The 15,696-nt window shown below is 33.9% G+C and overlaps 1 protein-coding gene across 1 annotated transcript; it reads left to right on the top strand.

Annotated features, from left to right (window-relative positions):
- The first annotated feature begins 1,325 nt into the window (after positions 1-1,325).
- LOC129315772 (uncharacterized) lies at positions 1,326-15,601 on the top strand. Its single transcript, XM_054959810.1, is given in 18 exon segments — positions 1,326-1,639; positions 1,772-1,936; positions 2,132-2,215; positions 4,340-4,413; positions 4,530-4,563; positions 5,318-5,376; positions 5,661-5,775; positions 6,133-6,170; positions 7,003-7,100; positions 7,284-7,304; positions 7,307-7,338; positions 7,890-8,163; positions 8,302-8,414; positions 9,962-10,018; positions 11,121-11,186; positions 12,416-12,490; positions 14,192-14,275; positions 15,259-15,601. Coding segments are annotated over 16 exon segments (1,329 nt in total). The 5' UTR covers positions 1,326-1,639; positions 1,772-1,810; the 3' UTR covers positions 14,255-14,275; positions 15,259-15,601.
- The last annotated feature ends 95 nt before the right edge of the window (positions 15,602-15,696 follow it).

Raw genomic sequence — 15,696 nt, 5'->3', positions numbered from 1 at the left:
TATCTCCACACTAACCCTTGCAAGCCTCCCTCATTTGATTTTTTCTGACTTATCATTCACTCTTACTAAAGTGTTCTTATCCACTTTGAGCACCTTACCAATCTTGTTATCCACTTTTCAAAGCATTTCCTCTATATAACAGTGCATAGGTAGAATTAGAATCCTAATCCAAATAGTAAGCTTGTGAACTTTGTTGCTATAAGGATTAAAATTGGGGCTCTATCTTTGCACTGCTAAGTAATGTCCTTGTATGACCCAAGGTCCCTCGTTTAATAGCTTGAGACGCTGTTGTTTATTATCAAACCTTATGACAAAATAGTTGTTAGCCATATCAACTACTTCAAAGTCTGTGGTTTTTAATAAGAACTCTAGTCTCTTCCTTAACTCATCCAATCTTAGTTCTTTTCCTATAAGAGTTAGGATAAGTGCATCCTTCTAGGATAGACATAGGTTCTTTCATTGTTTATCGGGCATATCTATACTAGGAATTTGGTCAAAAAGCTTCTTTTGTTCCTCCGATAGTAGGGGAAAAATTTCTGCTTCCTCTTCAACCATTCCTTAAATATAGTTTCATAGTCTTTCTTTATATCCATGCTCTCCTTGCCCATTAAAAGATCTCTATAAGATATTTGAGACCAAGGTTCAGGTTTCCCACCTTCAGTTTCCTAGTTTAGTGGTGTCTTCCCCGTAATGCTATATGCCATTTCAACATCTTGATCCTTTGACTTTAGCTCCTTAGCAATTTGATCATGTAAATTATTAATGCTATGAGCAATAGCATCTTCTTCATCTTTAGCCAAACCCACTTCTTGCTGGTCACCTAATTTGTGGGGATCCCCCCACCAGTACTAGAGTTACCTATGGCTCTCTCACAAGGAGTTATGTGCTCACTCATCTTTAATAATTAACATCTATAATAAAAAAAAAAAACACACACACACGCACACACACATAATTTAAAGATGGGATGAAATGTCCTGAAAAGTATCTCGAGTCCTTTTCCTACATCTTTATGTCTTGTTCCATAAATGTCTCATTTTGATTATATTTTTTTTAAACTTAGACAAACCTAATATGATCAGGATAAGTGTAGGCCGACTGGTATAATTATCACCCTAAACACTCCTATTTCTAAAGTTCTCCCAGTAAACAATTGCAAGGCTATTTTGGAACCTAATCGGCCCCATGCTGCGACTATATCTGGGGATGCATAACAAATCGTTCAAGCTTGTCAATAGTGGCAGTTTATAGAAATATGTTGATGACATTGATTATATATGTGTGTATATATATATATATTTTTTTTTTTTTTTGCTAAAGTATTGATTATATATATTGACATATTGATTGATGTGGATATGATTGTGACTCGTTGGTAACTCTTAATTGATTTTCTTTGGACTTACCTTTTTGTTTTGCTTTGTTTTGGTTTTTTTTTTGTTTTTTGCCACATTGGACTTGACTTTGAGAAAAGAAGGATCTAAATATAGAGTAGTTCAGGTTGATAAAATCCTATTCTTTGAAAAAGAAAAAATTGCGCAGAACAACTCTCACCTCGGAATCATTCTTACGTAAGATACTGGTGCTTATCTAATTCGGAAACGTTGCATGAGAGATCTGGCCACGTGTCTGGCAAAAGGTTGTAATCTGTAATGGTGAATTCCAGGAAATATTGATTTATCGAGTGGATCAAATCGGTTAACACGAAGGACAAGCACGCAATTTAAGAAATTTAGTAATAATTGGGTTTTTGGATTTATGTTGGTGTTAGAGAGTGGACGAGGATTTCATTATTGGCGTGTTGGAGCAGATGAAGGGCAAGGGAGTGCTGGTTTCAAACCCCAATAGTGGCGAAGACAGTGAAGAGAAGCAAGAACCGTCGTTTGGCGTCAGATTCTCTTCTCGGAACAATTCCTCGAAATACGATTTCGTCAAGGTCTCGATTCCCGTTGAAGATCGTTCTTAGTGTCATTTGGAAAGTAGCGAGAATGAAAATAGACTCTTTTCTATTTCAATGAGGATTTATCTCATGCCCTTGGAGCATGATGAACTAAGAACAGAATGATTCTGTTTATCATGCCTTATTTTGCGGCATTTTATCTGAAACTTTTGGCGGTTGTTGTGTTTCTAGGTAAAAGTGTGGTTGGGTGACAATGCGGATCACTACTATGTTCTGTCCAGATTTTTGCTCAGTAGAATGCTAACCGTGACCAAGGTGTTGTAATGCAGCCGTTTAAATTTTATGTCATATTATTTTTCCCGATGCACGTTCTTTTTTTATTTTTTTGTTGTGGCCGAAATTCCCAATGCATGCTTGATCATGGAAAATATGTTAGTACATTAGACCAAATAACTAATGTTGTTGATGTAAAAATATTAGTTGCATGGAGTTTACTTGAGGCCAGAATCAATTTGAAAGTGAAAAGGATGTTGTGTTATAATGCATGGTAAATGGGTAATCCTGTTGATATCCTGCCATCCTGGAATCATTGCAAGTCTTAATGAGTTCATGCTCCATGTGATTAGGAGATAAAAATAATTTATTTTGTTTGAACATTATCTTCTATTTACTAGAAAACTCCCCTGAATGCTGGGAGAATGATCCAAGATCCTTAATCAATAGTGGATAAAACAGTATTTTGAGAGTAGTTATCGTTTTCTTTCTCCATTGTATCATGGTGCGATGACAATTTAGTTGTCACAATAGCAAAGCTTATGCTCTTGGTTCTGGCAGGTGATGGTACTGCTTGATTTCTGAGGATTTGGGTTGGGAAATTCTTGAGGATGTCAAGTTACCCTTCTTCTAACTTGTCTTTCCTCTTCTTTCTGTAGATTCTTTGTGTCTATGATACAACTGGTGGTAATGAGAGACTAGAGACTTAGGGACAGGCAAGAGCCTTTTTTTCTTTCTTTTTTTGTGAGTTTGAGAAGTGAGTCAAAAACCTTTAAAGTATCTAGTTGCTTCCTACTCTCATACATATATACAAGTTGGAAATTATTTTAGAAAGTGAAAATGAGTACAAAGGAAAAGAGCTGTCAGCCTTGCACCAGTGCTACTCATGGAGCCCATAGAATATTATTTATTTGAAGTATTACAACTTTTCACTTTCTTGAGTTACTTTAAGATGGGGGACATTTTTTTGGGAGGATATCTGGGTGGGGAGTGCATCTTTTATAGAGGTTTTCCATGAATCTGGCCCTCTTCTGTCTATCTCCATGGCGTAATTGAAACATCAATAATAATAATTCTTGCATTCTACAAGTTCATTTGTGAATGGGATTTCTCAGTTTTTAAGAAATATTGGTATAGGATTATTCAGGACACTAATCTCTGATTCCTTCAGAATTTATTCAATTTCATGCAATCCAGGCAGTAGAATATGGACACCCAAAAATTTTGGTGTTTATGTAAATTATTTGTAGAATTTAAGACTCGTTATTCTATAATATCAACAATAAGCCTTGTCTCATTAGGTGGGGTCTACATGGCATATCTATTTGAGGTTCGACAGAATTTTACGTGGGCCGTCAAGAGCCTAACACAACCCTCCTTATTTATTTGGGCTTGGGACCAGTTATAAAACATAGGCAGAATTAGACTTACTATTCTAAGTTGAATAAATTTTTAGTAGAGGAGTTCATTTGATATTTAAAGCTCTCTCCAAGGTTAGGTGGTTTGTCTGGACTATAGAGTTGATACTAAAACATTTCTTTCTACTGACATTTTGTACCATGCAGATGAATAATTTGGAATCAGCTGCTTACATCTTGTTACATTGTAGAATAGCTGTCCTAAGGTTACACGTGTTTTTGGTGTTTTTATTGCACAATTAGTGCACCAGCCCTGAACATTAGAGGGGTTTTGTTTATAAGGTTTATAGGTTTTTCTGTTTTGGAAGGCAAAAGTGGCCAAAGCCCTGTGGCAATGTTCTGTTTTTACTGTGTTGTGGTGTATTTGGTTGGAAAGAAACATCTGCAATTTTAAATGTTTATCTTTATTTCTTGAGATTCTTTGGAAAGGATAGTCTTTATGATTTTGATGTGGAGGTACTCTGAGGGGTTATTGGTTGATTTTTTTCCCCCTCTGGGAGATGCTATTTATAAGTTTATACCCAACTTGAGGGCCTTATTTTCTCACGTTCACATCATATAATTGATTTGCTCAAAATAACTTTCTATCGCACTAAATAAATCAAGTTAACATGCCTAATAAGTCATATATCTCTTGTATAATTCTTTTTAAATCATTTATTTATGTTTGATTTTGTTTTCAAGATATGAGTTTGAGTAGGTGACACTGCTAGTAATGTGTATCAACACAAGATCATTGTGATTTCAGATCCCAAACCATGTGGCTGTGAAAATTGCTCTCGAACTCAAGAAGGTGCTCATAGACAACAGCCTTCTTGATGTGTATGCCACTCTCCTCCTATGTTTTAGCTTAGTGATTTTTTCCCTTTTCTTTTCTCCTTCTGAATTCTGGTCAACTTGAGTATTTATTCTTTTTACATTGTGATTCTACAATGCAGCTCTCAGTCTGATTTGGAAGCTAATCTTTTTAAGGTATGCTGGAAAGTTTTGATCTGTTTAACTAATGACTTAAACTACTTTCTTGGCTGTCTAGATGTTATCTTTTATGGTTTTAGTTTGCTTTTGGAGTGACATGTGAAATATTGAGCAAAAGTGATTTTTCTCTTTTGGCTTTTTGTAGAGTCCTAACAATTTTTTTTTTATAATTTTTTTGAGCATTTCTAAACTTGTAGGTACGGGTAACTTAAAGCTGCATATTAAGATGCCGCTTTGCATGAGGATTGATTTGATTGTCTCTTGGAGCTTGCTACGATTGTTTTACTTTATTGTGTTTATTGCTTAAATTCTGAAATATATATTCCAGCTGCTTGATTCTGACCAAACTGGATATGCAAATAGATTTGAGAGCTTTGTTGTTTTGAGCCTTACTATGTTCCTGTTTAGCTGGAGTTATCCTCCTCCCTCCTGTGCATTTCCTATTCTTTTTCCTCTAAAATTCCTTTTCTTCCTTTCAAAGTTTTCTAAATGAATTTGCTGGGGCTTCCCATATCACTGCAAATTTTGTATCTTCATAGGAGGAAGTTGAAACTTCTGTTTTCGTATCACTGCAAATTTTTAATGAACTACAATGGGTGGATGTCTGTTGTTTCATAAATGATAATATACATTTTTGAATCTGTTGATGTTATTGTGAATTTGTGATGAGCTACCATGACTGGATGCCTGTTGTTTCCCAAATGCTGATATAATCTCATCAAACTTTCTAAATAGGACTGTTTATGTGCAGCTTATGGAGCGGAGAGGGTATGGAGAGGAGTACATAAATCGTTATAAGATGATGACAAGGTTGGTATGCCAGATATTTTGTTCTGAATGACCTTGTTTTCTTTCTATTCTGTCAGTCCAAATAATAATTTTACTAGCCAAAATTTTTATCTTCATGAAAAAAAATGTACCTCTCGTTTTCATAGGTTCACACTAGTGTTTGATGTTTATATTTAGCTGAGTGATGAAGGGTTTTCATGGCTAAGAAAAAATGCAAAGAAGAAAGGAAACTAATGAATCATGATATCTTTGTAGTAATTATAATAATCATTCTTCTGATTTTGCTGCCAACATCTGTCATCCAGGTTTCACCATCAAAGGGTTCCATTAGTAATACTTGTTTGTGGAACTGCTTGTGTTGGGAAGTCTACTATTGCCACCCAGCTTGCACAGAGACTAAATTTGCCAAATGTCTTACAGGTAGGCTTTGTATATCTGTAACCTAACTGCATCTATGGTAATATTTTTAAATGAGCTTTTTTAATTTGGTGCCAAATTAAAGCCATATATATTATTTTTGAACTTCTGTGTGACTATTTTATTACAATGTGATGGCTCAGTTTCCATAACTCTCCCATAAAATGTTATTTAATGTCCCTTCTCTGATGAAAATTGTTGGAAATTACTGTTGATATTAAGTCATGTTATCTGTTTTGATTTTAAGAAAGTTTGAGTTCAGTATTAAGCTCAATTATTCTAATTTAATAAGAATAGAGTTATCATATTTTGATTAGGATAAAGTTACATTATGACATTTTTCTTGTTGACTGTTTGCAGACAGATATGGTGTATGAGTTGTTGCGCACATCTACTGAGTATGCCCTCAATTTCTCTTTCTCACTTTTGTGTTGACTATAGTTTTTGTTTTAATTCAAAACAGATGTAATAATTCATTCATGAAGGGACATCACATATAGACCATGTTAAGCCTGGCACTTGACCCTATTTATTTATTTGTGAAATCAAGCTCACCAATTGTTGTTCTAGCTGAAAATATGTGGTTAACTTGGCAGTGGCAAGTGGATTTTTATTATAAAGGCTAGACTTAAAGGGATTTAGATGCTTGCTAATGCAATATTATGCTTAAATTAATATGGTTTGGTTAATTTTCATGTTCATATTGATGCATAAAAATGCAAAATAACATTACGTCATAACAATTTTATTAATAAAATGTTAATAATTATTGGCATAAATTGAAGGCAATGTACCTTTTCTAATGGAGATCTTTAAAATGCAATACTTGACTAGTTATATTTATGTCTTTGCCATGGTATGCTTATTTCATCTTTCATTTGCCCTTTAGTAAGCAGTAATAATGTAGTTGTCTTATCCATTCCCTTAAGATGATTAAGTTACTCCTCAATCCCCATCATTTTTATATTCCTTGTATATAAAAGTTAACTGCACTTTCCATGAATGGTCTACAATTGTGTGAGTCACCTATGCACAAACTTAGGTTCACAATAGTTACTGCATACTGCTACACAATGTGTTATGTTAATCTGGAATGCAGTGGATAACATTTTAAACTAGCAATTTCATTTTATGTGTTGACTTTCATGTTTTTATTGCTGGAGTGATTAATCATTATCAGTGTGTATTTTTTTTCTCAATATTAATACATTTTGTCTTGTCTTTATATAGTGCACCATTGGCATCTACTCCTGTATGGTACCGAGACTTCAGCTCATCAGAGGAGTTAATAACTGAATTTTGTAGAGAATGCAGAGTTGTACGTAAAGGTATAATTTGTTCTTTTTTGCTTTGGATTCTATTAGTTTAAAAGATTTGTTCGTTATTAGGGTTTGAAAACAAATTTGCTTATTATTTGAACAAATTTATTGTTTTACAGAGAATGTTATGGATTTTCTCTCCTTCAAAGGAACTTTTTTTTCCCCTAGCTAATTGTGATTTTTTTTTTCCAGGTTTGGCTGGTGATTTGAAAAAGCCATGAAAGATGGAAAACCAATAATTATTGAGGTATGCAGGAACTACCGTTTAGAGAATTTTGCTTATTTGTTTCTTAAAATCCCACCCATCAGATGTTAGATTTTAATTTCTAGCTGATCACACTCATACAACCAAACTTTGGAAAAGCATTAGAATATTCTTGTTTCTTTGAATTTGAATTCTAGAAGGTGGTTGTAGCTGGTTTGGCTGTATCATTATCTATGGATTATCTATGAGTATTTTTTGTATTTCTTTTTGTAAATTTATGTATAAATTTGTTTTGCTCACCAACTTTAACAAAAGATGATATTTAATGGCTGAAATGAACGGAAAATGGAAAATAGAAATGGTATAATTCTGTACGGATTAAAATACAATTTTGGGAGCAAAAGTTGGTGGGTTTCGTTTCTCAGACAACTCTCAGATTTTTATGTGTGACTGGTGTTTGAAAAATGATATGTGCTACACTAATTTGTTATTAGGCCTTGACAAGCCCTGACATGCTTAATATGCAGTTAATTTATTTCTTTTGTAGATGGTTCACTTTCTCTGTCTTATTTTTCTTTAAATAATTCTTCCAGGGAATACATCTGGATCCTAGCATTTATTTAGTGGACGACGAACAGAAATCACCCTCTAACGTACCTAAGGAGATAAATCCATTATCTTTTGCACCAGATGATAATGCTACGGCAAAATCAAAGGATAATCATGATGTTGTTTGTTGTGGTGATGAGAATAACGGTGGCTCAAGGTCTCCAAGCACCAAGGAGGAAATATCTATTGACCAAGTTGAGTCACTATCGAATTCTACACAATCCATGGATCTAGCTAGAAATATCTCTGCAGATAAAGGTTTGTTTGTTTTTTCTGTCTTACTTTTATGCTTTTAGCAGGACAGTTGTATGCAAACATGTAGTGGAAGTCATAATGTATAAATGAATAGGCACACGTGTTTCGATTTATGCTTGAGATTTTGATGGTTGAATGCAGGTGTTTCTCTTAGAGAACTGGACACTGACAGAACTAATGTTATGAAGGAGAAGTTGGGTTCCAAACCAGTAGTTGTGCCCATTGTTCTGAAAATGGCTGAATTTGATCACAAGGTTTTTTTCATTTTGTCCTTTGCTTTTGTGATTGTAACAGTTACACTTATTTGCATAAAGAGTTTCTATTTTCACTTATAGTTTGTCTAACATCCAAAACTTAGCTAGTTATCCAAGTTTAGTGGCTGGGTGCTCTTTGTCTTTTTCTAGGTTATTCCATTACTGAATATGGACTTATGATGCCATAAATGAGAGTTCAAGTAATTTTCAGGATTGTTGCATGCATTATATTCTACTATAGTATTGATATATACAATAGACAAATATTATTGTGATCCTCACTGTTGTTTATCCAACAAGTAGTCTTATCCACTCTAAGTGAGATTGCTTTTGTGGATTGTATAATGCTATTGTGCTTCATTATCAGCCAATCTTTGGATATATCATTCACCAAGAGATCCCATTTGGTATCTTCCTTGAGTATCCTTCTTAACCTCCCTCCACATTGATTTACAGGGACAAAGACTATATACTCAAATTTCCACAGTAATGTCTCTATTGACTTTCTTTGCTCTCCAAGCCACTTTAAATGATTTTCTACCATTTTCTTCTCATTACGATGCCTTGCTGAAATTGTCTTTTCTTGTATGACCTTGCATTTATCTCAACATCTCTTTCTCTTCTACCCCAATTTTTTTTTTTTTTTGGGATCTTGTTGACCCTTTAACATCCAACATTCACTACCATATAACATTAGTATTTTAATGGTTGATATATGTTTCCTTCTAGTTGGTACTTTGCATCACAAATGAAATGATTCATGCTGCCTTCATTTGAACCACTCAGCTTCTAAACTATAGACAAAGTCTTCATCAATTTCACCATCTTGTAATATTGTTCCCTAATAGCTAAATTTTGACACTTGTGGTATGATCTTATCTCTAATTGTTACCATTGCTAATTTTATTTTTCATTGCTAGGGATGTTCATGGTTGTTATTATGATGGAAGATTTTATTTTGAAACAAATTGGAATATGATAGGAGACTTCCTAAAATATATCAAGACTAGGGAGTTGAAGGGAGAAGCATACTGTATTGGTTTGTGAATTATCATTTAGTCTTCATTTTTTATGATCCCTATTGGTACCAAAAGTCTTTGTTCATACTGTGTCTCTCTTGTTTTGTGCAATTCATTCTTTGATTCAAAGTTTAATCTTCCTGTTTTGTTTGATTGTGTTTTTTTATGTTTAGAATAAGATTTGGGTATATGTTCTGTTTTAATTAGGATAAAGTTATCTGATTTTGTATAGTTATGTGTTGTACTTGGTGGAGTCCAGTCTTGTTCTTCTTTTATTGTCTATAAATGTAACATTACTTCTGTTTAATAATATAAGTTTTGAGGCAAATTAAACCCTGAATTTCTACATGTACCTCAACCTTTATACCCCAAGTCTGTTTTGGCCTACTAATTGCTGAGGCGTCTGTGGGATTTAGAAATAAAGTAAATTAATTTAGGTGGACTCCAGTACGTAAGTCTTGGTGTTGGGTTCCATCATTTCTAGCCAACTTCTAAATGTTATAATCTAATGAAGCTTGCGATTTGCAGGCATTGCTTGAGGAGTGGATCTCCAGCCGTTCATTTAATGATAAATGCCCAGGCCAGGTAACATTACCCTCTCATAGGGTGCATATTCAAAGGATCATTAATCAACATTTTCATTGATGACATTTTATGATTTCTTTTAAAAAAATTAAAAATGAATAAATTATGGAGGACAAACATTCCAAACTTTGAGGCTTTGATTACATCTTTTAGGATATTGGAGGAAAACAGGAATATTGGTTCAAAAGAACATGAATTCCGTGGCATTAGGGTGTGCCTGAGCTGAGGCAGGGCCAGGATTATTAAGGACTACCTTGCTGCTTAGCATGATTTCGGTTGCTTATGGTTGTCACGTTTAAGTTTGTAGAGGATTTTGTTTACATTTAGAAAGTAGTTGATAGGGACTTATGTGTGGCCCATTTAGTTCCCTTTCAAGGAGTTCTTTTACTCCATCATATTGGTTCTCACAATAATTGATAAAGGAAACAGAGGAAGTTGGAAAACAGGGAGCAGAGTTCTCAATGTTAGCTGAAGCATCATAGGTTAGTCAAAGGCTAAATTCATTAATCAAATGCTTAAAGTGTCAATTTGCTGTATATAGTAGTTATTTGTGTCTGTTTGAATCAGTTAATCGTGCAGCCATACATGGGTTTACGGTTTTTTTTTTTTTTTTTTTTTTTAAGTTTATGAGTTTACTATATTTGAAGGTAATTCTAACCACTTGACTGTTGAATTTAACATCTTAGTCAAAGATCATGTTATAAATATTAGATGCCCTTAAAGAGGGACTTAATGGTAGTATATTTTGGAATGGGAGGCCTGTCTACGTTTTCAATATTTCGTGTCACTTTTGAGATCATGCATAAGAAATAGCTGATAATGGGTTTCTGAATCTATCTCAAGTGAATTTTCTTCCATTTGTTTTCTAATTTACTTACAAGATGTGTCAGTCTAATCAAATTAGATGAGACATATTATCAGGGAAGTGGTTTTGGTTATGCTTTTCTATATGTGTAGTACATGCATAATTCTATTTTAAATTAATTGTTTTAACAGATATCAAATACTGTGAATTTCTCATATGATAAATTAGTTTCAAATAGAATATCAGGTTTGAATATCCTTGTCAGTTATTTTTTGAAATAAATTTTGCAACTTGCAGGATAAAAATAAGCTTATACAGAACTTGAAAACCATACAAGATTATCTCTGCTCATTCACATCACAGGTATGTCCGACAATTTGCTTTCCAACTAGCTTACAGTTGTTTTTGTTGGTGATACATGTTCTGTTTTAACATCTTAATTACTCCCTTAAAGTCTTGAAAGCTTCTTGTTACAGCTATTTTATTCTGTTCTTATCTTATCAGTTAGTTCTGTTTCAATAGCACATAACTTTTAGTGTTGAACAATATTTTTATATAGTTCATTTTGGTATTAGGACACTACCACCATGAATGTCTCTGATTCATTTACTCACTGAGTCACTATGCTTCAAGTAATACAACAATGACTATTTCCTATCATCTCTCTCTTTCTTTGTTCTTTTTGTTCCATGGTATCAGAGCTGGAAGAGTACCAAGGACCCATCTGGTCGTTAAAAATAGATGGAATGGAAAATAATAGAAAGGAAAAGAAAGGAATGGAACGGAGCAATGGGTGAGATCTATAAAGATGTTTGGTTGGCAATGACATGGAACAGGTTTTGATGAGATAATTCATGTTTGTTTCGCCAAAAGAATAAGAGAAATAAAGGAATAAAGCAGCTGAAACTAAAGAAAATGAACAAGTTAGCCTCAGTTACAGTTTTCTTCCATTATTAACCCACATCCTCGTTTTGATTGACTTCCCATATCCTAAATACAGCCATTATCCTACAGATAGACAGTTGGCACTATAGTCACACCCAACTCACTACGCATTGATTCCAACACTCGCCATAAGTTGGATCTTATAGATCATATGGCCAAATTTGTTACAAATGTAAGTAATACACAGTCTACTCAAGGGCATAATGAAAATATTAGCTAATTGATCATTGCAATTAACATAGCTAGTAATAAAAGTCCTTGAAAGCATCTTTCATCTTATGAAGGGATTGGGTACTTCACTGATGGTGGCTTAGTCAAGTTCTGTACTTTAATAATTAAAGTAAAAGGAAAAAGTTTATTCCATGACAAATGTAGGTGTTTATGTTGTATACGTTTTTAAATAGTCTCGCATGACAACTGAGTTTCTCCTTGCGTGCATTTACTCTATTTTTGTCCTGTTTCACAAGACTTTCCATGTTGTGGGTTGCCCTACTAGTTTTACAACATTTACTCATGAAAAGTTTTCAAACATTAACTAAATAATGCTAAGAAATTGATATGAAACTTATCTCCTGATAGGTTTAGCACCCAAAGATCCTGCTTCTTGTAATATGGAAATTATAAATCTCTATCTTTTCATGTTATAGGGCTTGACTGTGGTCAATGTATCAGCAACAACATTCCCTCAAACACTGGACTGGTTGCACAGCTATCTTCTTCAGGTATGTTTGTCTGACTTTGTATTACTTTGTGCTGTTTTTTATTTATTTTTTTTAAGTCTTTTGAAGAAGAAGACAGGAAAAAGGATTTTTTTTTTTTTTTTGGGGGTTGGGGGAGGCAGGTGGCCAGGAGAAGCAAAGTGGAATTGAGATATGTTTTTTTTTTGGCCAACAAATTTAGATGTTGTGTTTAATGTGGTTTAGTGTATTTAGCTGTAATGAAATGGAGAATGGTATAAGCAGAAGATCATTCCATAAGATTTAATTTTATTCTGTATTGTTGGGAAATCTTAAAATAGAATGGTCACCTTTCTTGTTTTTTGATTTGCCATTGAAGTAATCTGTTCTTTTCTTTGTTCTGGGTTTAATATTAAACGTAACCCATATCACTTTTGAACTTCTCCTGATAATTTTTCCTTTCCATTTTTTGCTAGTTGGGAGGGACAAAAAGGGAGTGTATGAAAAAATATTTGTAGCAAAAAAAAAAAAATATATATATATATATATAATCAGAGTTAGAGAGGTTAAACACACGGTAAGAGTTAAACAACAATGAAAAAAAAAAAAAATCCTCCTTGAGAATGCTGAGGAAAAGGACAAGAACTGCAGTGAATAAGGCCTCCATCCAGTTACCCTTGTATCTTAAATAGGATATGTCTCTTAATAGTTAATATAAAATATAGGCCAATTAGTTTATATATTGATGAAAATTTTTTCTAGCTTTGTCAACAAGTTTCTTTCTCTCTGATTGAATTAGATGTCACCATAACAGGAGGAACCATTTCACACAAATCCCAGAACCATTCCTTGTAGACAGATCCTAGGTGCTGTCCCTTTTGTCAAGGAGTTTGTGAAGATGAGGAAACCAGTGTGTAGTTTTTAAGATGGATTTGATGAAAGCTTGTGGTTGAGTGAGCTGGGGTTTCCAAGGCAGGGTTTTCTATAGAAAGGGTTTTGGTGCCTGATAGTGATAGAGAAAGTGGACTCTCTTTTTTGGGTTATAGTTGATGTGTAATAGATAATTGAGAAAAATTATTTATCATCTAGTCAGTTGAGTAAGCTGATGTAGGATCTTTAGTAAATTGGTGGCTAAATGGCGTCTTCAATTTGTTGCTTCTAAATTTCTACCACAAATTATTCAGTGGGAGAGGGAGAATTACTAGTCACCTTCTAAGAATAATGATGCAATCTCAAAAATCAGTATTTTGATAACATTTTTGGTTCCAAATGAGTATTCCTTCATACTGATTTGTGGGACTAATCTCAGAATAATTGACGTTACATCCTCCGCTAGTGTTTCTTCCCAGGCTTGAACCCTTTTACATTGTAGAGCTCTTCAACCACTGAGCTCAAGCTTGCTGACGACTTGAGCCACTCTCTGCGAGTATCTGGGGTAACATCTGACTAAGTAAAATATTAACGGAACACATCAGTGAAGCAACCTGTTATGTAACATTTTGTTTACCCCGGTAGACAATCACATTTTATTTAACTCTTGAGAATATTATTAATTTTACAGTTTTCTATAAAGTAATTGCGACATGGTATTGTGTTAATTTTCAAAATACTTCAAAGTCAGAATAAATCAAAAGGATATGTATTTTAGTGGCAAATCATGCATTTCTTGTTCAATTTGGTTTTCCTTTAGAATTATTATAAGCTGGTAGTGACTGGAAGCTGTGACTTTAATTTGATTTCGTTCAGTGCATTGAGCAAGGCATCACATCAGTGTCACGTGAGAAAGGTCCACACGTAGCTGCAACATAGTTCAAGCAGTGAGTCTTAGAGGTATGAATATACTGCCGTTAATTTTTACAATTTTTACTTCTGCTCTGGACCAAGCTCCTTTAATGCACTGATTGCAAATACGAGACAGTGATGTGTACTCCAGAAATCGCTGATGAAATATTCTTAAGTAGATAATCATGTCTATTAAGATAACTAGACTAAACCAATGAGCAGCCACGTAAACATGTCAGGTGGTTGGGTTCACTAAAAATGAGAAGTTACTTGGCATGTCCACACAGCAATTACTAATTGATTCAATCTACCTATCTATGTAAACTTTTTCTACTTAAAGAATTTACATGGTTCATAGTTATAGGTTTTCAGGGATTTTCGTCCTGTGCCAAATGATTCAGTCAAACTGTTGCCTGATTTTTTTTTTTTTTTCTGGTGGAATAAAGTGAAGCCTCGAGTTGAACTGTATCAAAAGATCAAACTTATTGTGGTCCTTTTGCACTGTGCAAGTATACTACGTGCATGCTATGGATTTCCCATTTATTGCTTTTGACTCTCTTTTGACCAAAACTAAGGAACAAGAAAAAACAAATGCAGCCATTCAACTTCAGATCATCTGTAAATACCCTTATGATCAGCAATAACATTAAAAATTATATCCCTGATGTTCATTATTTGGCGCATTTCACTCCTATGCTAGGCTTATCTTTTTAACATTTTAACCACTTTAATTTACTTTTTGAACCAATGGACACATGCCATGTGGCAAGAGACAGGGTGTGAAGTGGTATGCCTGTTGACAGAAAATGAACAAAAGGTTTTAAATGCTTAAAGGGGGAAATTTTAAGGGGATAATTTTCTTTCAAAAGTGAAGGTTGATTATTTGCATTTTTTCCGTGTTAACTGTTGAGATTGTTTCCCTCTAGTGAAGCAGTATTTTTGCCTATGCTTCATTGATGCTTTGTGGATAAGTAAATGGATGTTGCAGAATAAGCTAATAAAAATCATGTCTGAAACGAGTCTTTTTCCAGGTGCTATCTACAAAACTAGTGATCGCTAGCCTCTTGTGATTATGAGATAGTCCAGTGACAGATCATTGCAAGGGAACAGAAAGCAGATCTTGTTCAGGACAAAGTAATTATTGGATCAATTTTTCTGTTGTTGTCAAATAATGCAGATTTTCTCAGTTTTCTTGTCCACAAAATCTTTTGCCACCAAAAATGATTGTATAATCATGGATCTTGAAGTGAGGTGTAGTATGCTTTTATTACAATCATGGAATGAGTAATCTCCTGGGTGGCGCACTCACCAATTGTTTTTATTTAGTGCCACTTATTTGCTAACTTTTAATGAGAAAGACAACATTTATAGTCAGTCATTTATTATATTCAATACATATATTGCAAAAATAATATTAAATACTCTTCAAATTTTGTAATTTGTCTTGACAAATCACTCTACAAAATTTT

The sequence above is a fragment of the Prosopis cineraria genome, unplaced genomic scaffold (genome assembly GCF_029017545.1).
Source record: "Prosopis cineraria cultivar Desert tree isolate PC_DT_omini unplaced genomic scaffold, ASM2901754v1 PC7, whole genome shotgun sequence".
Taxonomy (NCBI): domain Eukaryota; kingdom Viridiplantae; phylum Streptophyta; class Magnoliopsida; order Fabales; family Fabaceae; genus Prosopis; species Prosopis cineraria.
This window is presented reverse-complemented; position numbering and strand designations above follow the sequence as displayed.